At 44.5% G+C, this 25,116-nt stretch overlaps 1 protein-coding gene across 1 annotated transcript in view; it reads right to left on the reverse strand.

Annotated features, from left to right (window-relative positions):
- Nucleotides 1–1,439: 1,439 nt before the first annotated feature.
- Nucleotides 1,440–25,116, reverse strand: part of CSRP1 (cysteine and glycine rich protein 1) — a 35,056-nt gene continuing 11,379 nt past the window's right edge. Inside the window, exons 2-6 of the mRNA XM_036756490.1 lie at nt 23,900–24,012; nt 12,691–12,859; nt 9,401–9,530; nt 4,631–4,724; nt 1,440–3,134 (exon numbers count right to left, since the gene is read on the reverse strand). Coding sequence (XP_036612385.1) covers nt 3,058–3,134; nt 4,631–4,724; nt 9,401–9,530; nt 12,691–12,859; nt 23,900–24,011 — 582 coding nt within the window. The 5' untranslated portion in view covers nt 24,012 and the 3' untranslated portion in view covers nt 1,440–3,057. The remainder of the gene's footprint in view (nt 3,135–4,630; nt 4,725–9,400; nt 9,531–12,690; nt 12,860–23,899; nt 24,013–25,116) is intronic.

Here is a 25,116-nt window from a genome sequence, read left to right on the forward strand (position 1 = left end):
AGAGCCAGGATTCTTGCTCAGATCTAATTCCAAGTCCAGTGTTCTCACCATTGGACCACACTGCTTCTTTTTACCATATAAATTGCACTCCTAAAATGAAATCTCTTCCAAAGTCAAAATAAATATGTAGGTACTGACAGAGAATAATTTTAAGATTATGGTATGGAAGCATATTTATCAGAAATTTGTTTTTACATTTCTTTCCATTTTTAAATTTTTATTGATACTTTTAAAAAAACATGACTAGTACTTTACAATGACTTCCCCCACCCCAACAAGAGAACAGTCCCTCACAACAAAGACACACAGCTAAGCCAATTCTTTTGATTAAAAAAATGTTTTATTTTTTACCATCACCTCTTTCTTTTGTTACTTCTATCAGTTCACACTCAGGATTTATACAATCAAGATCTGAAAAATAGGTGTGTCCTGTGTTCAAACCAATATGATATTTGACCTTTCCCCTTAGAAGTTAGTAAAGCTCTTTTGCCTAGTGGCAACTGGGGAAGAGAAAATCCACAAACTCTGCCTTGATTAAATAAGGGGAAGGTCAAGAGCTTCTCCAGTCAAGAGAATCTGAGGGATTCAGAATGCACTGGAGGCCAAGCTAATGGAGTAGGCAGCAGCAGTGCAGAGAGTTGGGCGGACATGGACCTGTGTCACAGAGGAGTAAAGAAAGCCTCAGGTAGGACCAGGCAGGGGTTTACCTAGCTGTGGGAGCCTCCTTGCTGCCCCTCATCAACATTTTGCAGAAATTAAGAACTGAAATTCGTGAATGGTGGAGTACTCATCTCCAGGTTACCCTTCCCCAAACCCTATGACCCCTCCCTGCCCTCTAGGGAAGTACACTTTCTAGTTTTGACTTGGTGATGACTTTGGTTGGGTTTTGCTCTCACTATGGGATTTCCCAGGTCAGAAGTTTCTGGAACCAGCCTATGGGTCTGGCTGGCCAACCTTATAGCCACAATCACAGCTCAAATGTCAAAACACCAGCTGGTTATCCCTAAGTCTGGGGGAGAGGGATGGATTGCTCCAGGTGGTGATTAGGCTTTGAATGGAGGGCCTAAAAGCCACGGACTGAACTGGAAGGGATGACAGGGGTCACCATGGGCCTGAATAAGAGTCATGCACCATAAACCTTGGAGACAGCTATCGCATTGTGCACCATCTCCCCATGATAAACATCCCCATTTCCTTCATCTAGCTCTCATGTGGGGCAGTCAAGACCCTTATTGTCTGGCTAAGCCAGCTTTAACTTGGTGTTTTCCAGAACTCTGGATACAAAGGAGTCAGCAAAGGCACGAAAACAAGAGGCTCCGTAGGCGAAGCTTAACGTTCTTCCCGGCCCCTTGGGTACCTTTTCATGACCCCATCCTGCTTCCTTCAGGTCCCAGGGGACTGACCGTGCTGTCATCTTTTCAGGACTCTGGATAACAGGATTCTTTTTTAACAGCTTTATTGACTGCACAAGAAATTAGCTTAAATATTTTGCCCTTTCCAATGGCAGGTATCATAGATGTATCCCTCAGAATAAATCTGTCCCAGCCCAATGGTTCTCTCATAGTCACAGGGATCCCTCCAAGACCTCCTGTCCCTCTGGTCATGGCCCAGGCTCACACCTTCCCAAATACTGCTCCTTTTGCTCCTTCTCCCAGGATCTAGGAGGGATAGGGATGGCATGGGCAAGGAAGAGAACCAGAGAGAGGAAGGATGGAGGGATGGAGGGAAGGAAAGGGTAGTGGTGGTAGGGGGAGAATATGAGCCCATCAGGGAGAGCCTGGGAACAGGTCAATGGAGGATGATTTGGAGGTGGGGTGGGGGTGGGGAGGAAGATGCCTAATGAGTAGTTTAGAATCTCTAAGCTACCTGAAAATCTTCCCCTTACAAATGTTGAGAAGTTCTACAGGGTAGAGACTAGACTGAAGCACTCCTTGGGAGCAGTTGAAGAAGGATTAAGGCCTCTGGGCTGGCCACCAAAATCTACAGCCTCAAGATTCCTCAGGACAAGAGTTGGCTTTGAGTCCCTGAGGTGTGCGTTGCTGATCAATGTTCAGGAGTCTAGTTTGGTCCAGAACTCCCTATGCCATCAAAACAGTGACACAGACCCCAGAGGGACTCCAAAACTGACCCTGTCTTTGAGGGAGCTCAGGATGGGGGAGGGGTGATCTGGACCCGATGCTGATGCTCTAGGTCTGTGGCTGGCAGGGGCTGTTCCCTGCACCTTCTAACAGGAGTGACCTGGGTGCAGTACAGACTGTGGGCAAGAACAGTAGGCCTCAAGCAAACAGCATTGGCCGTTCAACTCAGTGTGGGTCCCCAAGGCCAAACATACTATTTGAATGTGCGCAGTCAAACAGCGTTTAAGTGTGCCCAGGTGAACAGGGGCGCTCCCCATTCCAACACTTGGTGGAAACACCTTACTGCAAGGTTCTATCCTGTGGAAACTTCCACCATGCCCTTGTCTGAAGTCATCCGGCAGTAGAAGGAACCTGAGTGGCCTTCTGGAGAGTTGCACCCTTCTCCTCACCCCCTCACCTTCTCCCTCCCCCTACATACATGTGCCAAACCTAAAGAAGATTTTTCAGATCTATCTTTTGTCCCCTTCCCTCCCTTTGTCTTCCCTTCCCACACTCTCTCCTGGCTGGCACAGTTCTCTGGGATTCATGAAATTGCTTCTGGTCCCTTGGCCAATGTACTCAGTCAGCAGGGTAGAGTGAGGGGAGAGGGTGCAAGATTGCTCCCAGTAAAAGCATTAATACTAGTGGCCCTTTAGAATGTTCACACTAGAAATTGTGTCAGCTGGGTAGGATGGGTGAGAAGGTGGGCCCTAGCGGTGCACCGTATCCCAGGCAGAAACCCACCCAACACGAAGCCAAAACCTGCAGTTACAAAGGCTGGTAAGAAGTGGCAGAAGAGAGTCACAGGGAGGTGGAAAAGAAAGAGATAGAAAAAAGCATGTAGCTCCCCTATCTAGCCTGGTCTACACAGACAAGGGCTGGGGCTGGCATCGGTGAGGCACCAAGGTGAGCAGGGGAAATGGGAGCACCGTCGACCGCTTCACTCGGAATGGACCAAGGCCCCAGCTCCTTGGCCAAAGCCGAATCCTTTGGGCCCAAAGTTTTTGGCATAACACCCTGCGAAGGAAGCAAATGGTTAGATTTCCATTTGTCACAAAAGCCAGACAGGTAGTAGCATGGAGAGGGCAGGCTCAGGTGCCAAGATTACTGTCCTTTCTGCCCCCACAGCCCATTGTCTCCTGGGAGGCTCCCATCCCAACCCTGCTGCTATCTAGCTGGGTGACTCTGGGAAAATCATCTTCTCTTTCTTTGTCTCATTTTCCTCATGTGTAGAATGATTGGATTAGGTTTGTTTTTTCCCAAACCGTGTTTGAAAGAGCTCTTCGTGATAATACCAAACTCTCTTTTACATAGTTCCTTCAAGCTTGCAAAGCATTGGATGGGTGTTATCTCAACCCTATAAGGCAGGTGCTACTATCATCTCCATCTCACAGATGAGAAAACTGAGGCTGAATGGAGAGTCTAAATATGGCTTCCTCAGGTCATTCATCACAAGGATGGCATTCGATTCTTTCTGTCTCCAAGTCCAATATTTAATCCACTACCAATCAATCAGTCTTCATTTATTAAATACCTACTCTATGCTGGGCTCGGGAAAATGTGGATGTTAGCAAGGAATACTCTAAAATGTAAAATATTCAATTCTTGCCAACTACCCTGGCACTGTAGTTGCCCCACTTCTGCCCACTCAAATCTGCACCCTATGCACTGAACTAGACCCTCAAAATCCATTCTCCCAGGTCCTGGGGAAATGAATCTACCCCGCCTCCCCGCCCTTGCTTTGTAATTTCTCCCCTGAGGCTGAGCTGCCTTGAGTGAGTACAGACTTGCTTAGCCAGTTACACATCATCAATCCTGGACCAGACTCTGCATCCCATCCCATCCAGTTGTCTACCCAGGCCATCTAACCATCTGCCCTAAAACCATGCTCACACTGTCCTCTAACCCCAACATCCCCGCCCCCCCCCCCGCCTCCGCAATTCTATTTATTACTCTAAGTACAGTCATCAAATCAGACTTTGGCTTTTGGGAAGGGCATGTCAATCCACTGCACTATGGATTGGATCGCCATCTTTGTGATTCCCCAGGCCAAGTCTCCCGTTCCTGGCCATTGCTACCCTATATGTGTTGTCTCTCCCGGTAGAATTTTGAATTACTCAAGGGCAGAGACTGTCTCACTATTTGAATCTCCGGCACCTAACACTACGTCTAGCACTGAGTAAATACTTAATAAAAGCTTTTTCATATATTCCTGCAGCAAATTTTTTATATAAAATTGGCTTTAATTTTCTCTATTGTGATCCAAATTTCCCCCAACCCCTATTTATTCAAGGGTATTCTATATACTTAAACATCCCAGAGTAGAATTCATAGATTCAGTCAAGCATATTCCATGACCCAAAGTCTTAATTTGTGGAAGATAAGACTAGGTGATTTCTGAAATACTTCCCTACCCTAAGATTTGCTGTTTGTGTCATGGAGTATTGGCTTATCTGTCAAATGGGTGGGCCTAAAGTCATATCCAGCAGCCCCACCATCTCCTGTCTACTCACCTTTGCAGTAAATTTCTCCATCCTTGTCTGCCAAGGTAGTGGACTCCAGGCCTTTGCCGCACTTGGCACACCGGAAGCAGCTCTTGTGCCAGGACTGGGGAGGGACAGGAAGAGAAGGTATGTGAGCAGTTCTGAGCTGAATCCTCCCATCCCAGGCCCTGGGGTGACTATGCTGAGTAAACTTCAAGACACTAATGAGGTCCACACTGCCAGTGGAGCTAAGAAAGGTGTGCTTCATATTCCAGGATAGGGAGGGAGAGGAGGAAGAGAGAGAGAGAGAAAGGGGGAGACAGAGACATGGAGAGAGAGGGGAAAACATAGAGAGGGAGGAAGACAGAGAGAGGGAGAGAGAGAGAGAAAGAGAGAGGGGAAGAGAGAGAGACAGGGGGATAGAGGGGAGAGAGAGAGGGAGGGGAGGAGGGAGAGAGATGGGGGGGATAGAGGGGAGAAAGGGAGAGAGAGACATACACACAGAGAGACAGAGACAGAGAGAATCAGAGATGGTGAATGTGTATGAGAGACATCCAGCTATTAACATAACCAGGTGCACTCAGATGTGGTTAGTCAGACAACTAGCATTTACTAAAGACCTACTATGTGCCAGGCCCCCTGCTAAGTGCTGAGGATACAAAGAAAGGTTAAAGACAGAACCTGCCCTCAAGGAGCTCACAGTCTAATAGAGGAGACAACATGCAAACAATTATGTTCAAACAGGAGAAATGGGAGATAGTCTCAGAGGGAAGGCACTAGAATTAAGGGGGAACAGGAGAGGCTTCCTGCAGAAGGAAGGACACTAACTGGGACTTGAAGGAAGCCGGGGAAGCCAGGAGACAGAGATGAGGAGAGAGAACATTCCAAGCATAGGGAGCAGCCACTGAAAACGTTCAGAGTCAAGCAGTGGAGTGTGGTGTTTGAGGAAAAGCAAATGGGTCATTGTCACTGGATCCAGAGTACACTGAGGGGAGTGAGATATAAGAAGACTGGAGGGGGAAGAAGAGGTCAGATTATGAAGGGCTTTGAAAGCCAGACAGAGGATTTCATATTTGATCCTGGAGGTAATGTGGTGGTTTTTCAGCCCTAAATCTAGACATTAAGAGACTTCCATTTTAATCACCTCTTCAAATGTCTACAACTCTTTTTCTTTTAGGGTGATTTCTCATCTAATAACTCTTTTTACAAAAGTAGATAGAGTACAATTGGACCTGCAGTCAGAAGACCCAAATTTTAATCAGATTTTTAATCCGAAGGAAGTCACTTGCCCACTAGGCCTCTATTTTCTGATCCGTAAATTGGGGGTGATAGTTAATAATAGTAATAACACCAGTGCCTGCCTCACAGAGTTGTTGGGGGGGAAGTGCTCTATAAACCCTAAAGTGTTGCAAAACAGAACAGATACAAATCTCCCCCCTTTTAAGGTTGGGGAAAATGAAACCCAGAAAGCTTAATAACGGAACCAAGATCATGCAGTGAGCGACAAAGCAAAGATTCAGACCCTGGTCTCCTGAATCACCAGCCCAGGACCAGGATCTCCCTGGATCAAAGTTACTACTCTTCTACATTTATCTCATTCTGTTACTAATTATCGTGATTTGAATACACGTGGCACCCCCCTACTAGACTGTAAATTCCATAGGGACAGGAAGGTGGTTTAATTATTTTGTGCTTCCTCAAGTGTGGGCTTAAAAAGATAAAGGTCGAATCTGAATTGCTTTCAGTTTCCAATTCCATTCTTCTCAGTCTTGATGACTTTTACTTCTCTGATTTATACCTCAGTTTCTCTTTCTAGCTTCCCTCCACTCCTGCTCAGTGAAGACAGAAAGGGGGTAGTTTTTCATCCCTTTTTGAGGTGGGAGTAGGGAGAAAGCAAGGGGAAAAGAAGTGTCCAAAGATGACAGTGAAACTCAAACCAATATGTGGGTAAAGGGCAGCTTAGTACCAGCATTGGAGTCCACCTAAATTCCTTTTAATAGTATTTTAAGTTTTCCAATTACATGTAAATTACATAATTTTAACTTTCATTTTTATACAAAATCTTGAGTTCCAAATTTTCTCCCTCCCTCCTTTTGCCCCTCCCTAAGATAGCAATTTGATAAATGTGCAATCACGTAAAACATATTTCCATATTAGTCATGTTGTGAAAGAAGAAACAGAACAAAAGGGGAAAAACACGCACAAAAATAAAGAAAGTCAAAATCATATGCTTTAATCTGTATTCAAATTCCATCAGTTCTTTCTCTGGATGGTCCACCTAAACTCTTAACAAAGTTCATTAAATTCAACTCCGTGAAGCCAGTTTGGTCTGGAAGTGCCAGCTTCAGAACAAACCTATGTCTCCAACACTGATACTCAGGCAAGATTTTGATATTCTTCCCAAACCTGAATATTCCAGACTAACTCCACCAAGGTCATGCATTTGGGATTCCCCTGAATTAATCAGGCCCTGGGAATTTTAAGGAAAGTTTCTTCCATCTTCCTCATTCACTTAAAGGTCATCACTTCAAGAAAGAAGATTGTACTAAAGAAGACTGTTCAAAGTGCTTTTAGCAATAAGAGGAAAAAGAACGTGAGCCAATGTTTCCCTAGAAATGTGGGACCACCATGGGCCCATCAATGATCATCAGTATTTCCCATCCAGACTTTATGGCAAGTGAACATGGATGGCTATAAGCCCCTTTATGGAAAAAAGCAAGACTGGGGTTTATGAAATTTGGCTTGGAACCTCGCCTAAATAGCCAAGTTCTTAGCAGCTGGATCTCATCAGAAATTAATGGACTGAGTTGCTGATATGCGGACAGCTCCCAGAGATAAAGAGGAAACCAAAACAAGGCAGTCCAGATGGGACAGAATGGTACCTTTCTAGGGCTGGGTTTGGGGAAAAAGAAGAAAACAGTGACGCAAATAGGGGTGGGGATGGAGTTAGGCTGGGAACAGCTCACCTCAGCTACAAAGAGCTGGCTCCAATTCCAGAAAAAGTAAAGGGAACTAGTCGATCTCTGGTTTCCTGGATATCTGAGCCCACCAAGTTTGTTCTTCCCCAGATGACCTTGGGGGAGTGTCAGTGTGGCCACTTATGGGGCTAAAATTAGGGAGTCCCAAGTTCCATCCTCACCTCCTCAGATTACTTAGCCAGAGTAAAAACTCTCATCTCATATCTCCCAGGATACAAATGGGTCGAATTCTAGATTACCACCATCCCCCAGACCCTTCCTACTGTCCATTCAACCAAGTTCTCCCCATTTCTACATTTGTACAGCTCTTAAAATGCCCTGTTTCTCTAGATTACCCTCACTAGCTCAAAAATAAAAGAGGTAATGATTTTTCTCATTCTCTCTAAACATGAAACACAACCTCCCACAAGGATCCTCCCAGTTCCTAATGTCTCTCCCATTAATTTGCTTTCCCATCGTCTACAGGAAACCTCTTCCAACCCCATTTTAATTCTAGCATCTTTCTTTTCTTAATCATTTCCTGTTTATCCTGTACAGTGCATATTTGTTTGCTTGCTGTCTCTCCCATTAGATGGTGAGCTCCTTGAGGGCAGGGAATATATTTCATCTTTTTGTGTCTTCAGTACTCAGAACACTGTCTGGCACATAGTAGGTGCTTAATAAATGTTTATTGAATGACTGCCTGACTTATTTTGTATATTTACATACATGTTTTCTCTTCCGATAGAATGCAAGCTTCTTGAGGCAACTAGGTGGCCCAATGGAAAGAGTTCTGGGCCTGGAGTCAAGAAATCCTGAGCTCAGATATATATTAGCTGTGTGACCTGTCTGCCTCAGTTTCTTCAATTGTAAAATGAGGCTCATAATAGCATCTATGAGTAAGGATCAAATGAGATAATATGTGCTAAATACAGTGCCTGGCACACAGTGGGACTTAATAAAAGTCTATTCCCTTTGCTTCCCACCCCCTCACCACCAGCATCGCCCCCCAGTCAAGGGCAGAGATGTTTTCATTTTTATCTTTGTAACAAGAACGCCTAACACAGTTCCTGGCACACAGCAGGCACTTAATAAATGTTCCTTGGCTAACTACCCACATGACTAATTCAGCCTTAACACAAACGCTGAAGATAGTAACTACATGAGTTGACATTTATATCAACTGCCTTTCATCTGTATTCATGGTGTAGAGTGATGGATAAGGAACCGTAGCCTGGAAATCTAGGCCTGGTTCATACCTTGCCTCTCTAGCCATGTGACTCTGGGCATTATCACCTTCATAGGATTATAGATTTCGAGCCACAAGAAACCTTGGCACCATCTTTTCCAACTCCCTCATTTTCCAGACTAGGAATGGGAGGTCCAAGACCATTAAATGATTTGTCTAAAGTCACACGGGCAGAGAGAGACCAGAGCTGGGGTGACTTCTCTGGGCCTCAGGGTGTCGAATTGGGTGACCTCCATGGTCCCCTCCCCCTCCTCTAGGATTTTCCATCAGTGTGTTTTTGTCTACATGCCCTGAGAAAGCCTAAGTCTGTGCAACTATGGACAATGTGAAGACATTTTTTAAAAGCCCATCTATGGTAATAAAATATAGTAATAAATGTTTTGCACTTCTTAGAAAACAGCACTACAATGGGTCCTGCAGACAGAACATTAAACCTGAACCAAGTAGCTCAGCGCTGTCCATAAGGAGGTTGTAGACCCCAGTTCTGGAAGGGAAGCATGACATCTGACTAAATGACCTTGTTTGGAACTTATTCCAAAAGAATCTCTTTACCTCCCACACATGTTGCCTGTCCATGCCAGGCTGGCAGCTTACCTTCCCAGCTCCAATCACCTTTTCTGCAGCATAGACTGCCTGCCCACACCGGGGGCAGCTTTCAGACCCTCCTATCTTCTGGGCAAACTTGGATGCATTGGGGTTGGTGGTGGGCCTGTGACCAGGAGTCCTGGAGGTGACAAGGATGACAACAATAATTTCACATTTATATGACACTTTAAATATCTGTAAAGCACTCGCAACCACCTTGTTAAACAGGTGAATTATTATTAACCGCATTCATACATGAAGAAAACTGACACTCCATGAGCAAGTGAGTTAGGCCAGGTCTGAAGCTGATGAGAATGCCCAAATGAATTTGGCTAAGGAGTCACCTGGAAAGGCATATTATTAAACAAACATTTCCTCCCTTCTTTTACCTGAGTCTAGGAATGGAACCCATTCTCTCTGCCTTTGAATCACAGAGTGCTAGAGCTAGAAAGGCCCATGGAGGGTTTCAGAGAAACCTAGGAAGACTTGTCTGAACTGATGCAAGGTAAAGTGAGCAGAACCAGGAGAACAATTTACACAATAACAACAGATTTTAAAGACAGACAACTGTGAAAGACTTAATAACTCTGATGAACATAATGACAAACAACAATTTCAGAGGAAGTGATGGACTCAGAAGGCGGATTTGAGGTTTTTTTTAGGGTTTGTTTTTTGGGGGGAGGGGCATGGACAATGTGGGAATTTGTTTTGTTTCACTATGCCTGTTTATCATGGGTTTTCTTTTTCTTGCCTTCTCCATGGTGTGGAGGGCAAAGTGGGAGAGAGAAAATGCAAACTCAAAAATAAAATTGAAATGAAAAATAAAAAAGAAAGACCTATATGATCACCTAGACCAATGCTTCCATTTTGCAGAGGTGGAAACTGAGGTGCTGAGAAGTCAACCATCCTAGTCAAGGTCACACAGCTAGTTAATGGCAGAGCACAAAAATTTATGGACTCCCAGGACTCTACTCTTTCTTTCTTCCTTTCTTTCTTTCTTGAGTGGGGAAGACAGCGCAATTGGGGTTAAGTGACTTGCCCAAGGTCGCACAGCTAATAAGTGTGTCAAGTGTCTGAGGTCAAATTTGAACTGAGGTCCTCCTGACTCCAGGGCCAGTGCTCTACTCACTGCACCACCTAGCTGCCCCTGACAGTACTATTTCTGCTACAACATATTGCTTCTCCATTCACCTAGATTCAAAACCTTAGCATCATTTTCATTTCTTATTTGCAAAACAATCCACTGCCCTGCACCATCATCCTCCCCCACAATGCTTCTGTTCTAAGCCCTGTGTCATGAGACATCTAAATGCAAATCACTCCCCATGGGACAGCGACCTTAGTAGAAAACTGGGCAGCTGCATTTGTGGCTTAATAGCCATGCCATTGGGACTAGGAAGCCAGCCAGAACTGGCCAGGAGTAGGCATCAACCAATAAGCAGCAGGTCAGAGGTCACCCTGTGTCCTTAACGCTAACCCTGCTGTAACCACATGGGAAGGGGAAGTTACTTTGGAAAGTGCCTGGACAAAGGAATGGATGTCCCTGCTGGAAGCATGGCTGTTGTATCCATGACAAGAGATTAAAGTAGTGGAAACTTTAAAAAAAAAAAGGTGGGCAAAGATTTTCTCTGAGCTTTCCAGTTTTCACTAAGAGCTTCCCAAAATACCCTCGGTGTCTAGAGTAGGGGTGCAGACCAAAGACTAGGAATTTTTCCACTATGCCAGAGCAGAATACTAGAAAAATCACCAGACCTGGAGTCAGGAGACTGAGATTCTTAAGACCAAGCATTAACTCTTTCAGTACAATAGGTCTCAGTTTCCTGACCTGTAAAATGAGAGGGCTGGACTATAGAGGATCCCTAGTGTCCTTTCCATCTCTGACATTTTAAAATTCTATGATTCTACATAGCTAACCAAAGTTCCTCCAGGGGGGTTCAGAAATTCAGTCGTGCTACAAGTTATGGCCATGCCCTGCACCTAGCTGGCTTTCACAGAATCTTGGAGGCAGCTAGGTTGCATAGTAGATACAGCACTAGACTTGGAGTCAGAAAGACCTGAGTTCAAATATTGCCTCGGATACTTAGTAGCTATGTGACTTTGTTTTGTTGTTAAAAATATTTTTTTTCTAATTACATGTAAAAACAATTTTTAGGTGGCACAGGGAATAGAGCACTAGATCTAGAGTTAGGAGGACCCGAGCTCAAATCCAGCCTCAGCCTCCTACTAGCTATGTGACCCTGGGCAAGTCACTTAACCTCTGATTGCCTCCAAAGGGGGGGGAAAAACTTTTTAACATTCTTTTTTAAAACGTTGAGATCCAAATTCTCTTTCTCCCTTCCTGCCCTCCCCCTTCCCTGAGACGGCAAACAATTTGATATGGTTATACATATGCGATCGTGCAAAATATATTTCCATATTGGTCATGTTGTGAAAGAAGACACTAGCTTTGTAACTTTGGACAGGTCTCTCTCAGACTCAGTTTTCCCATCTTTAAAATGGTGGGGAATTATACCCCCTACCTTGCAGAGTTGTTCTGGTGATCTAATGATACAGTATATGCCAAGCATTTTCCAAACTGTAGAGGGCTATCTCAATGCTAGATGTCATTAAGTTGAGCTGTTAGCAAGTTACTCTCTATACTGGAGCGGGGACCGCCTTCTGCCCTCCCCGCACCATAACATCTCCAAGAAGCAGCCATCCTCTCCTGAGCAAGCCCCTCCCTCCAGAGTAAGCCCATTTCACTTTGGGATTGTTTTTCTTGTTAGAAAGTTTTTCCTTGTCTCGTGCAGAAATTTCCCTGCAACTTGTACCCATTACTCCTACTTCTGTCTTCTGGGGCCAAGAGTGGCGAATCTAATTCTTCCACGGAATAGCCCTTCATGTGCTTTAACGATGTTTATCATGTCTTTTCTAAATCTTCTGTTCTCCAAAGTAAACATCCTCAGCTCCTTTAGCTTATCGTCCTATGGTAGAGGTTGGAGGCCTTTCACCACTCTGGTGGCCTTTCTCTGGATGCTCTCCGGCTTATCAGCATCCTTCCTAAAATGGAACGCCCTGAATTAAGTACCAGATTCCATGTGTGATCTAATCAGGGTCGTGAGGTCGATGGGACCATCATCTTTCCAGTACTTGTCCCAGTGGCTCTCTCATCACCAGTAGAAGAGCATTCACTTCCATCTAGTTTCCATGGCTCATACTGAGCTTGTGGTCCAGTAAGACCACCTGATTGTTTTTGTACAAACAAACAACCCCACCCTTCTCATCCTGTATTTGTGAAAAAGATGGAATTCCATACTCACTCCTCATGCTTGATGCCCAGCGACTCCCCCTTGTCAGTGCTCAGGGTTCCAGCTCCCTGCCCATAGCCATAGCCCTTCGGACCATACTTCTTGCCATAGCAGGACTTGCAGTAAATCTCTTCACCGTGAACAGCCACAGTGGTACTATCCAGGTTCTTCTTGCACACCACTGAGGAGAAAGAGATAGAAGAATACCATAACCAGGGCAAGGCAACCGGAGCTTTGGCCCAGGGCACCAAATTTAGAAGACACTAAAAGCTCTTACAATCTTTCAGCGATGTAAAAAAAAAATAACAGCTAGTTAGCAAAAAAGAGTCAAAAGAAGAAGCTATCATATGGCCAGATTCCTATCTTACTTTCCGTGATACTCCTAGCGAATTCCACCTCATTTTTGTCTCACTGCCCCTTCCCTCTAGCATGACGGCTTCTCCAGAAATGGTGTCCCAGTGTCTTGCCTTAAACAATTGACTCTGAGAAACATTTAGTACCAATCCCCCTTGTGCTCTGGGCACAGAAGTCATTAGTTCTGGTTCTGGGGTAAGTTATAGTCTTAGAATCACAAAAATTCATGGATGAAAGGCACCAGTGCCCTCAGTTTACAGAGGAGGAAATGAGGCCTGAAAAGAGAAAATGAGGGGCCTCCTAGGCCAGTGCCTTCCCCACGGGTGGGAAAACAGTGGAAAGGCAAAGTAGAGGAGGGGGCAGAGAAGCATGGTAAGGAAAGCTAACCACAGCATGTAAATGGATGACTGCCGAAGATCTCTGGGTAAAGCAAGTATTAAGCACTTCCTATCCGAGCATTTGTATAGGCACGATGCCCTGAGGATCAATGTACCTCTTAGAACTGAAAGGTAAAGGCATCTGGGATGATTTAGTGTGCAAAATAAAGAGGGTTTGGACCTGGGAATGTTCTGCTCCCCAGTGGAGCTCCAGACAGATGCAGCCAGTCTTGGGGCTATTCTGGCTTTGGAGTATCCATCTCCCAAGTCCTCTCCTCCAAGCAAAAGAACCAGAAAAAGGCCAAAAAAAGAGCTTCAGCTTTTTCCATCAGTCTCTTTCCTTCTCACTGCTGAGACCTAGGCACAGCAGCTGTCTTGGTCACTGGCTCCTGAGTGAAGGAAAAGGGGCTGGAATCCCCTCACTTCCCAAAAACAGCCAGGAAGAGTAAGGTCAGTGGATCCAGAGATAAGAAATGGGCATCAGCCTCTAAACCCATTGGGTGGGGGGAGGGAAGGACTCTGTGTTTATTCAGTGCCTGGTAAATCAGGCTCTCTAAAGAAAAGCAGCTTTCATTCTAAGCATTCAACTCACCACGGGAAGAACTCAGATTCATTAATTGCTATGAGATTGTATGCTACTTGAGAACAGCATTTGTCCAGCTTTGTATCTCCAACACCTAGCACAGTACTTTGTATACAGTAAGTGCTTAATAAATGTTTAGATTGGATTGGGATAATGCCCCAACTATCAAAGTTTTGAGAATGGGATCAGGTGGGCATTTGCTGGCATCACCTCTTTCTCTGTCTTTTAGAATGGCAAAAACATCCCCTTGGCCTGTCAGTTCCATCTTCTATAGATGAGATGGCCTCACTAAGATGTAGCTCTTTTTCTATCAGCTGCTCCAAGCGAACTCAGACTAAGCCAATTTCCTTAGGCTCTAGTCTAATTTAATTTTAACTTTAATTTAAACTTTAGGCTCAAACCTAATTTAACTCCACCGTATGTCTTAAGGTACTTGGCACACTGAACCTGGCTGTTTCCCCAGATGTGCCCGTGCTGAGTGATAACCCAGGAAAACTACCAGAGTTATGCCCCTCCTCTCTCCCCCTCCCTTGAACCAGCCTGTACCCTTGGCTCCCTAATTTTAAAAAAATTTTTGGCACTAGTAGCAGTTGTCTTTCCTTAAAGGGCCCTTGACTACTTTCTCCTCCACCCTCCCTCCCTTGAATCTTCAGGTTGGAGATTTTTGCCTAAATATAGGTCCTCCTTGCCTGCCCCCTCCCTCCCAATCCCCACCCTAATCCAGTACAGAGGCAAGACTAAATAAGGAACTTTCCACCCTCTTCTCTAATGGCCAGGCCTCCCAGGAGGAACTCCCTGTGGTTAGGAAGGAGGGAGAGAGGACAAGAGGCCAAAGGCTCCAACATTCCCATCTAGGGATGAGAAGTCTAGAGATTCAGCCAAGACCATCTTGTTCGCCCTGTGAGGCCCAGATGGAACTTAGAACTCAAGAGACCGGAGGTAAGATAAGAAACTGGTTCCAATGAGGATGAGGCTAAGAGAATAAGGGAGTACCTAATTGAAAATGTCAGATCTAGAAGAAACCTAAACTAACATCTGGTCGAGTACCTTCATTTCATAGATAGGAAAGACACTAAGACGTTGGGCAGGGAATTAACCCTTCAGAGTCTCAGTTTCCTCACCTGTAAGATGGCAATGATACTGGTGACACATACCAGACAGGATTGCTTTGACAAAGGCACTTTGTAAACCCTTATATTATTATGTGAATGGTAGTTAGGATTCTCCAAGATCCCAAGTCATTTTCTAGCAGAGCCGAGACCATAATGCAATTCCCGACTCCCCGCTCAACACTTTTTTTTTTTTTTTTTTGCTTTTTGGCAGGGCAGTTGGGGTTAAGTGACTTGCCCAAGGTCACACAGCTAGTACATGTGTCAAGTGTTTGAGGCCGGATTTGAACTCAGGTCCTCCTGACTCCAGGGCCGGTGCTCTACTGACTGCGCCACCTAGCTGCCCCCCAACACTTTTTTTGAGACACACAAAATTTAATATATACACAGTTTTATGTGCAATGCAGCACCGCACCATGTAGGTCATTCACTATTATTTTATGCATTCAGATACTTTTGAAACACTTCTTAAGGCTACAGAACAGAACATAGAAAAATAAATGAATGTTATTGAACACTTACAAAAAAGTGATATGTTAAGAAATATAATGTACTATTTCCCTCTCAATACTTCAAAAGATATATATTTCTATACAAGTAACATGACAAAGGATCACATGCTTGAAGTTATTATTTTTCGGTGTAAGGCTACTATCATTTTTTCATACATGTAAGGTTTTTTTCTCAGTTCTGTAACTTTCAGCATCTTTAGTATGGACGGTCTCTCTACCTATACCAGACCATAACCCATCTATAACTTTGGAGATAACATTTATGAGATTTTATGGTCCCTCCCAAAGTCATCCTCCAATGGTCAACCTACCACTAATGATCCTCTCTACATAAAACTAGGTTGGTCCTCAAACAATGAATAGAATCTATTGACAGGCATGTGCTGTCCAGCTTGGTAAGACCTACCAGAATTTATAGTCCAGACACATAACCTTCAAGGAACTCAAGGTCACTTCTTTGTTGTTGTTGTTTGGTTGTATCTGATTCTTTGTGACCCCATATGAGATTTTTCTTGGCAAAGGTACTGGAATGGTTTGCCATTTCTTTCCAGTGGATTAAGGTGAACAGGGTTAAGTGACTTGCCCAGGGTCACACAGGTAGTGCATGTCTGAGGTCACATTTGAACTCAGGTCTTCCTGACTCCCGGCCCAGCACTCAATCCATTGAGCCACTTAGCTGCCTCTAGGGTCACTTCTATACCAGAATAAGGCATAAGAGGAAAAATTTAGTGCTAGAGTCCCATGATTCAATGACTTTAATAATTTACATCTCAACCATGGGGCTCTTGACCAAAGATATGCAGGGATTCTACACTGTAAACACTCTTGGGAGGTTCTATTGCCCAGCCAGCAAATCTGGAACAGTCAACTGTATATGAGATTTGATTAACCATTTATTCTAATGAAGCTCCCTCCCTATTAATGTCACTCCAGATTGTATACAGATATTTTTTAAAACAAAAGAGAAGTAATAATACTTTACAGAGGCATCTTGGTGTAGTGGATAGATGGACAGCCCTGGACTCTGAAAGATCTGGGTTCAAGTTCCGCCACTGACACATACTGGCTAGATGATCTTAGACAACTTATAGGATCATAGATCCAGACCTGACAGAGACTTCAGAGGCTCTTGAGCTCATGCTCTTCCTGTCACAGTGAGTCGAGTAACTTCTCAGTGTCCCCAGGCAACTCCAAGACTGTAAATGGCAGACAGAGCAGGTGTCATTCTACATTGGTAGAGGGAATTTTCTCAGTGAAATTCTCTCAGTGAGAATTCTCTAGACCAATAAAACCACAAGCCTGGGTTTTTCTTAAAGTTTCTAAGAGATTTCTCTACTGTTCTTGGTGGATACTGCATTTTAACAAGCTGTGGGGTCCACTACAGCAGAGGCACCAAACAGGAGACCCCCAACACCCCCTAGCAGAAATCCAACCAGAATAAACCATAACTGGGAAATATGTAACGGAACAAATAACAATACAATAAAACACAGACAATGTTAATTTGTGGTTTTCTAAGTCAATTTGAAGCCCACAGAAATACATATATATGGATTGGTGGTCCCCATTTCCACTTGGAGCAGCTGGGTAAAGAAGTGAATAGAGTGCCAGGCTTGTAGTTAGGAAGACCTGAATTCAAATTTAGCCTTAGATGCTTACTAGCTGTGTGACCCTGGGCAAGTCACTTAACCCTGTTTGCCTCAGTTCCTCACCTAAAAAATAACCTGGAAAAGAAAATAGCAAACCATTCCAGTATCTTTGCCAAGAAAACCCTAAATGGGGTCACAAAGAGTGGGAAAGGAACAACACCATAGCCAAGTAATGGGGATTCAAGTACAAGGTGAATAAATGTTGATTCATTCATTCATACTGTCAACCTACAAGTGTCTATTCTCATTAATCAAAGTTAGGACTGACTGGATTTTTATTTCCATGGGGTTTACTGCCAAATACTTCTCTATCCCAAGAGCCACTATATGTTCCCTTCCCCCTCAGAATAAACACATGCTCATAAAGTAAGGAACCTGAGACCCTGAGGTGAGATTGTTTATCAACCACTGATACCTGATTTATCTCAACCTTTCCTACAAAAGTACTAGGGATGCTCTGAAAATGATTAGCACTGGTCTGGACACATGCTTCCCATCCCAGTGCCTCTTCTCATGCCTGTTGGAATGTCCTGTATGCCTTCTGCCCATCTGCTGTTTCCAAGTCTAATTCCTCCTTATTCTGTCTGGCATATCCTGTCTCTCCCTTGTCCATCTCATGCCCAATGTGATAATGCTGACACCTATATCAGGGGGATCTACAACCAGGGACTCAAAATGTCAGAGGAAAAACAGTCTCAAGGTCTTAGGGACAGTGAGATGGGTACTTCCTTTAGGGTTAGTTCAGGGCTTGGCATAGTAGTATCAGGAACTCTGCCCAGACCTCAAATCCTGACAATCCCTTCTATTCTTCTAGGAGGAAAAAGTCCTTTTATCTTGTTGGTCTCCCTGAATTCAAGTTGAGAGCTGCCATCAGACTAACAAGCAGCTTCTTGATCACAAGCTTCTTCCATCTGTCTGAAGCTTCAAGCCAGACTGTGATGTAGGTTTAGAAGTCATGTATCACAGAACCTCAGAATTAGAAGATACTTCAGAGTCCATCAAGTACAACCCTTTCCTGACCAGGAACGATCTCTATAACATCCCTAGCCTACGTTTGAAGATCTACAATGATAAGATCCTGTCAACATGGCATTTAAAAAAAAGAAACATAGAATAGATCAGGCAACTGTCCAACGATTCAGGCTGAAAAACACACCATTGTCTGAATTATCTGGACACATCAGGCAAAGGTGCTTTTCCAAGTCCGGGGAATACAGAAGACTGCCAATTCCCCATTAGACAGAGATTAGAGGTGAATGTGAAATGAACAAAATGGAGAACTGGCAACTAGCTGGTAGACAACATGGCAAATCCAACTGGATACTTCAGAGCAAAAGAGACCCCTGGTAGGCCAAGCAGCCAATGTGGATTCCTACACAGATCAAAGGAACTGAAGAATCATCTAAAATCTAGCCTCTCTCATTGCTCCACAGGTCTAGTCAATCTAGCCCACTGGTTATTCCCCAAACAGGACATTCACCTCTTGCCTCAGATCTTTGTTATAGGCTGTCCCTGATACCTGGCCTGCTTTCCCTCCTCATCCCTCCTCTCTTAGAATTCATGGCTTCCTTTAAGATCAGTTACAATACTACCTCCTGCATGACGCCTTTCCTAATTCCCTCCATCTTAGCGCCCCAGTCCCAATGACCACGTATTTATTTTGTATATATCCAGAATTTACTTATCTGAGAACATGCTGTCTTCCTCAATAGGAGAAGGTAAGGACCGTCTCACTATTTTTAGGTGACCAGGGTCACACAGTCAATATATGCCAGAAGCAGGACTTTGTTGTTTTGAAGCCAGTTCTCTATCCATTACACCAAGCTACCACTTAGCTGCCTAGAACATTATTACTTAATAAATGCTTGCTGATTGGCAATATTCAAGAATGACTTTGGGGACAAAGATACACAACCAGCATGCCAAGGCTCCCCAGAAGAATGAGCTGTCATCCCTGAATACATTCTGTTCCTTTGGCATCTCTCTCTCTCTCTCCCTCTCTCTCTCTCTCTCTCTCTCTCTCTCTCTCTCTCTCTCTCATTCTCTCTTTCCTCTCTTCTCTCTCTCCTTCCCTTTCTCTCTCTCTCCTCTCTCTCTCTCTGTCTCTCTCTCTCTCTTTCTCTCTGTCTCTCTCTCTCTGTCTCTCTCTCTCTCTGTCTATGTCTCTCTGTTTCTCTCTCTCTCTCTCTTTTCTCTCTCTCTTTCTCCTCTCTGTCTCTGTCTCTGTCTCTGTCTCTGTCTCTCTCTCCTTCCCTCCCTCCCCCACCTCTCTGTGTGGTCCTCTTATGCATTTTGACTTCTGGTCATGTCCTGATTCTGGAAATGCAGAGCCATGCTCTCTGCTGGTAACCTGGCCCTAGGTCCTGCCCTTGTCTATCTGCACCATTGTCCTGCATTCCTGGACTACCTCAATTTGTTACCTCACCTAACCCCAACTCAGTACAAAATCACTCAGGCTCCAAGGAAGCTGACACCACAGCCAGCCCTGTTTGGGTCAGAGGTTAAACAACATTCTTTCGGGAGCCTCTCCCCGCCAGAAGCCAGGACCCTCCACTCCATCAGCCTGCCAAGCCAGCTCCCACTCACTTTGGAAGTATAAACAACTCAAAATTTCCAAAGCTGAGGCTCTGGCAAAAAGCTGCTGATAACAACATGCTGCTGCTTCTGAGCCCTCCACTGTAGGCCAATGGCCAACAAGGTCTTGCTGGAGTCCATTCGGTCCATGCTGACCAAAAACATCCCCTCCAGCTGTCAACTGAGAGGAAGTCAGTCGTGACTTTTACTAGCTATGTTTGGGGATGGCTTCAGGCTGATCTGCTGGGCAATGAGAGAAGAGGAATGTCAGTGGACATGAAGCTGATTTGACCTTCTTAGTTAAACTAGATAATTCAAGCATACCTCCTACCCCAACTGGCCTGCCACTCACTAATCTCCTTTTCTACCTAGTTCAAATGAATTACACAATTAACCAATCTCTATTTCAACTAGTGTAACCCAGACATAGCCTCAGTTTCTAGGATCTCTAAGATGGACTGGGAGGCTTGGGATGTTTTATGGTAAATAGGGTGTTTGGGGAGAAGGCCTGAACTTTTTTTCATTCATGTAGGGAATTCCAAACATTGAAACTCAATGCAACTATAATTTTTATTTTTAAAGAGTTGCCCAAGGCACTGAGCAATTTAATAATTTACTAGTCACACAGCTAGTAGGTATCAGGGATGGGACTTGAACCGAAGTCTTCATGAATCCACGATCACTCCCCTATCCTCTTCCTTTACTACAATAAAACTTTATTTTCAAATGTAAACAACATTCTTAGCTCATGGGCCCTACAAAAACAGGCAGGCCATATCAGGCCATAGTTGCTAACCCCTGACATAGACCATTAAAATATAGATTATCCTTTGAGATTAAACATTTCCATAGGGTATAAAAAAATTCAGTGTATTTCATAAGCTGTGTATTAGCACTACCAGGCACACACATAGCAAAAGAAGAATAATTGTAATAAATTAGACTGGACTACCGCAATGTAAATGAAATGACCAGTAAGAGATGCTACAGTGCTATGCTATGCTACAGTGTCTCCTGGGCTTTGACTACACATTCCCTAAAGGTCTTCTCTGGACTGTGCCATATTGAAAGACATCAATGTCTCCCCTTCCATTCCTTCATTCCCAGGGGAAGTCATTACAGTCCATTAGATTGTATATTACAGAAGGGCAGGAGTCAGATTTTCTTAATCTCTATATTCATTGTGGTACCTAACACAGGGTATTACTCAAAGTAGGCATGTAGTACGTGTGAGAGGGGAAAGTGAAGGGGAATAAGGAAGAGAAAAGAAAGAAAAAAATGGAATTTCACATGCAACGTTAAGCATAACGCGAAGGAAAGGGTGTTGGATTTGGAGTCCGAGAGCCTGAGCTTGATTCCTGTCTCTGCCGCGAGGACCTTGTGACTTGGAACAAGTCATCCCCCTTCTGTGAGCCCCAGAGGTTGGGATAGATGACCTCTATGACCTTTCTAGTTCAAAATCTATGACTCTATGATCCTACTGCTCCCCAGCATCACAATCTTAGCGGTGTCTTCAGCTTCTCTTTTGAGCTCATTCCACATAGCTTATCTGTCTTCGTTGTTCAGTTGTTTCAGTCTCATCCGACTCTTCATGACCCCATTTGGGGGTTTCTTGGATGAGATATTGGAGTGATTCGCCATCTTCTTCTCCAGCTCATTTTTACAGATGAGGAAACTGAGGCAAACAGGGTTACCCCCTGACTTTCCCCTCTAACACTTATCGTATGCCTGCTTTGAGCAATGCCTTGTACTAGATACAATGATGAATACAGAAATTAAGACAATCTGACTCCTGCCCTCATGAAATATAATGGATTGTAAGCGACTGGCCCAGGATCTAGGAAGTGTCTGAGGCTGGATTTGAATTCAGGAAGATGAATCTTCCTGACTCCAGGCCCGGCACTCTATCCATCGCACTACCAACTGCCCCAATCTGTTTGGTAATTCTTGTTATTTCTGCCTTTACAGAATTTCTCATATATGTCCCCTTCTCTCCAAGTACACAACCACCACCCTGCTGATGCCTTCATTCACTAACAGCTGAACTAATACAATAGGCTTGGTTGGTTGCCCTGCCTCTGGGCTGTCTGCACTCCAATCAACCCTTGGCTCATCTGCCAAAGAGATTTTCCTACCTCACAGGTCTGACCGTAGCAACTCTCCCCACCCATTCAGCTCAGGCCAGTGGCTCTTTATAGAATCAAATACAAAACCCTCTGTTTGGCATGCAAAGGGCTTCGCAACCTGGCCCTGTCCTACGTTTCCAGTCTCAATACTTTATTCCCTTCAAAATACTCTACAATCCAGAAAGTGGCCTTCCTGCTGTTCCTCACACTCCATGGCCGTGCACCCCATTCCTTTTCCTTGGCCATCCCTGATGCCTGGACTGCTCTATTTCCTGACCTCCACCTCCCGTCTTCCACAGCTTCCATCAAGACCTAGTTCAAATCCTGTCTTCTGCAGGAACCCCTTCCAGGTCTCACCCCACCCCAGCTCCTTCCCTCTAAGATTACATTGCATCTATTCTGTATATACTTCATATGTGCGTAGTTGTTTGCATTGTGCTTAGCACAGCACCTAGTAGGTGCATATGGGAGGTGCTTAATAAAGCCTTACTGACTTGACTTACGTGTTGACTGTCATTAAATGTGAGCACCTGGAAGATAAGTAACATGTCTTTGCCTTTCATTGAATCCCCAGTGCTTAGCACATAGTAAGTGCTTAATAAATGTGTGTTGACTGACTGGTTAAATTCAACCATCTATTGACCTGGGTAAGAGTATAATCAATTAGTGCCCTGGGAAGAGTATTCCAAAGTTCTTATAACTCTGTCTCTCTGTCTCTCTCTGTCTCTCTCTGTCTCTCTCTCTCTCTCTCTCTCTCTGTCTCTCTCTCTGTCTCTCTCTGTCTCCCCCGCCGTTTCTCTGTCTCTGTCTCTGTCTGTCTCTCCATTTCTCTGTCTCTGTCTCTCCATTTCTCTGTCTCTCTGTTTCTGTGCATGTCTCTTTCTGTCTCTGTGTCTTTCTTTCTCTTTGTCTCTATCTTTGTATCTGTCTGTCTCTTCAGAGAAGCTCAAGGAAAAAGCCCCCTTTGGATACTCAGACCATGGAGATTTTGCCAGCTGCTAGAAGAGACTCTTGCAGATGGTGTGGACAGTTCATAGCCATTGGCTTTAACTTTCTTAAGGTAAGGAGCTGATATGGAATAGTGCAGGTTTCAGGATATTTCCTGGGTGCTCAGTCAATACTTCCTCACTCACCTGTCATCATTTGCTAACAGCCTGACCTTAGGAAACACAACTGCAATGATCAAACCATACGCAGGCTTCTTAGGCAGGATTCCTAGGTCTCCTTTACCGTTCAGTCACTCAGTAAGACTCAAGCCAGTCACACAAGTAAGGCAGATGTGTCTGCCCCCTTTCCCATTCATTCCAGGTCTGCTAAAAGAGCAAATCCTGCCTTGGGATGGTTGGGATCTGATAAGAGCTTGTGGCTCTGAGCTCCTTCCTCTTCTTACTCTGAATGTGAAAAAGAAAGTGGCTGGGCCTTAGAGGCAATGGGGGGCCGTGTGGTTGAGAGTTTCCATGGGGAAACAAGAATATAGAGTAACCCCAGATTTGATCCCCCTCTCTCTCTAGAACCACCAGTCACTGGCCTTCACTGTCTTGTAACAAGAGAAACTTTGGCTCTAAAGCTGGTGTTTCTTTGGGGCCGAAGGGTCTGTCTCCTGAATGTCTGGACTATGACTGGGATGAAAAGGACAAAAATCTAAAGTAGCAAAGTTTTGTTTACAAAGTCCCCACATGTTTCCTTCTCATCCCCTAGACATCATACCACCCCCACCGACTCTCTAGCCAGTTCATCACCCAGAGAAGCAGCTTCTTGGGAGAACAAAGAGGTCCTTACAGCATTGCCCTCCCCAGTTGCTGTATCAGCCAAATCCCAAGCTGTTTACATCCCACAGGGTGGGTTCCCTAGAGCGTTGACAGGTCAGGCCAGTGCTAGCAGGCCCTGGGTCCCAGTTCCCTATGGCAACGGCAGGGGCCTGGGGGCACCATACTCACTGCACAGGAAGCAGGACTTGTGGAAGCTGTTGCCTTCACACTGAACCTCTTCAGCAAAGTAAACTGTCTTTTGGCACACGCCACATTTCTTGCCTCCTCCCCAGTTCGGCATCCTGAAAGAGAAACACAGAAACTGGCATGAGAAAGCAACACAGACACGAAATAAAAACTGAAGGCTAAGGAACAATGAAACTGCTACCAAGACAGAACTAGACCTAGCTCTGAGACTTGCACGCTTCAAGATGGCGGCCATCCCTGGCCTTCATTTACCTCAAGCTTACCCTCCCTTAACCCTGCTATCCCTATGTAGGCTTCTATCCAAAACAAGTCAACAAATGGTTATTCAGTGCCTCCTCTGTCATAAACTTAGAGCCTGAAACACCTTACAGATCATCTAGTTCAAGCCTCTAGTTTTACAAATGAGGAAACTGAGGCCCAACAAAGTTAAATAACTCGCCATGATCACACAAGAAGTAAATCTCAGAGCCTGGACTTGAACCCAACTCCTCTGACCCTGAATCCAGTACTCTTTCCACCACAACCAGGCTTTCTATGCTAGGTACTGTGGAGGTAATTCAAAGAGGTACGATTTAGTCTCTGCCTCCCCAGGGCTCATCTTCCAGTTGAAAAGACAAAACATAAATATGTGAAAAGTCAGATGGTACTAGATGTAAATAACAGTTGAAGATGATTGTCACAAAAACTCAATTATCCAGAAATAAGGTTCAAAATACAGTTGATAATTCACTGCCAAGTGATTGGTACACATGGCAGACAGCAACAGCTCAGAAAGAGAGGTCAGCAGTGTTATGGAAAGAACTCTAGATTTGGAGTCAGAGGACCTGGGTATGAATCCTGGTCATACTGCTTACCACCTGTGTGATCCTGGATAAGTCATTTCTACATTCATGGTTTCCTTTTCCTTATCTAAGTAATGAGGGGAGCATACTAGACCACCTCTAAGGTTTTTTACAACTTCAGATCCTATGTCATTCTCTGATCACTGTGTGTCAGGGTAGTTTCTTCTCCATCTCCATCTTCTTCCATCTCATCTATTTAGGAAAACAATCCTTGAGAGATGGGGATCCTTTTTTAAAATGTCTGCACAGCACATGGTAATACTTAATGAACATTCCAGAAGAAAAATAGAGGCAATACCTCAAGGGACTTCCCTAGCACCACAGCCTTGAACCACAGTGGGTGACCAAGGACACTGT

Source organism: Trichosurus vulpecula, chromosome 4 (genome assembly GCF_011100635.1).
Source record: "Trichosurus vulpecula isolate mTriVul1 chromosome 4, mTriVul1.pri, whole genome shotgun sequence".
In the NCBI taxonomy this organism is placed as follows: Eukaryota; Metazoa; Chordata; class Mammalia; order Diprotodontia; family Phalangeridae; genus Trichosurus; species Trichosurus vulpecula.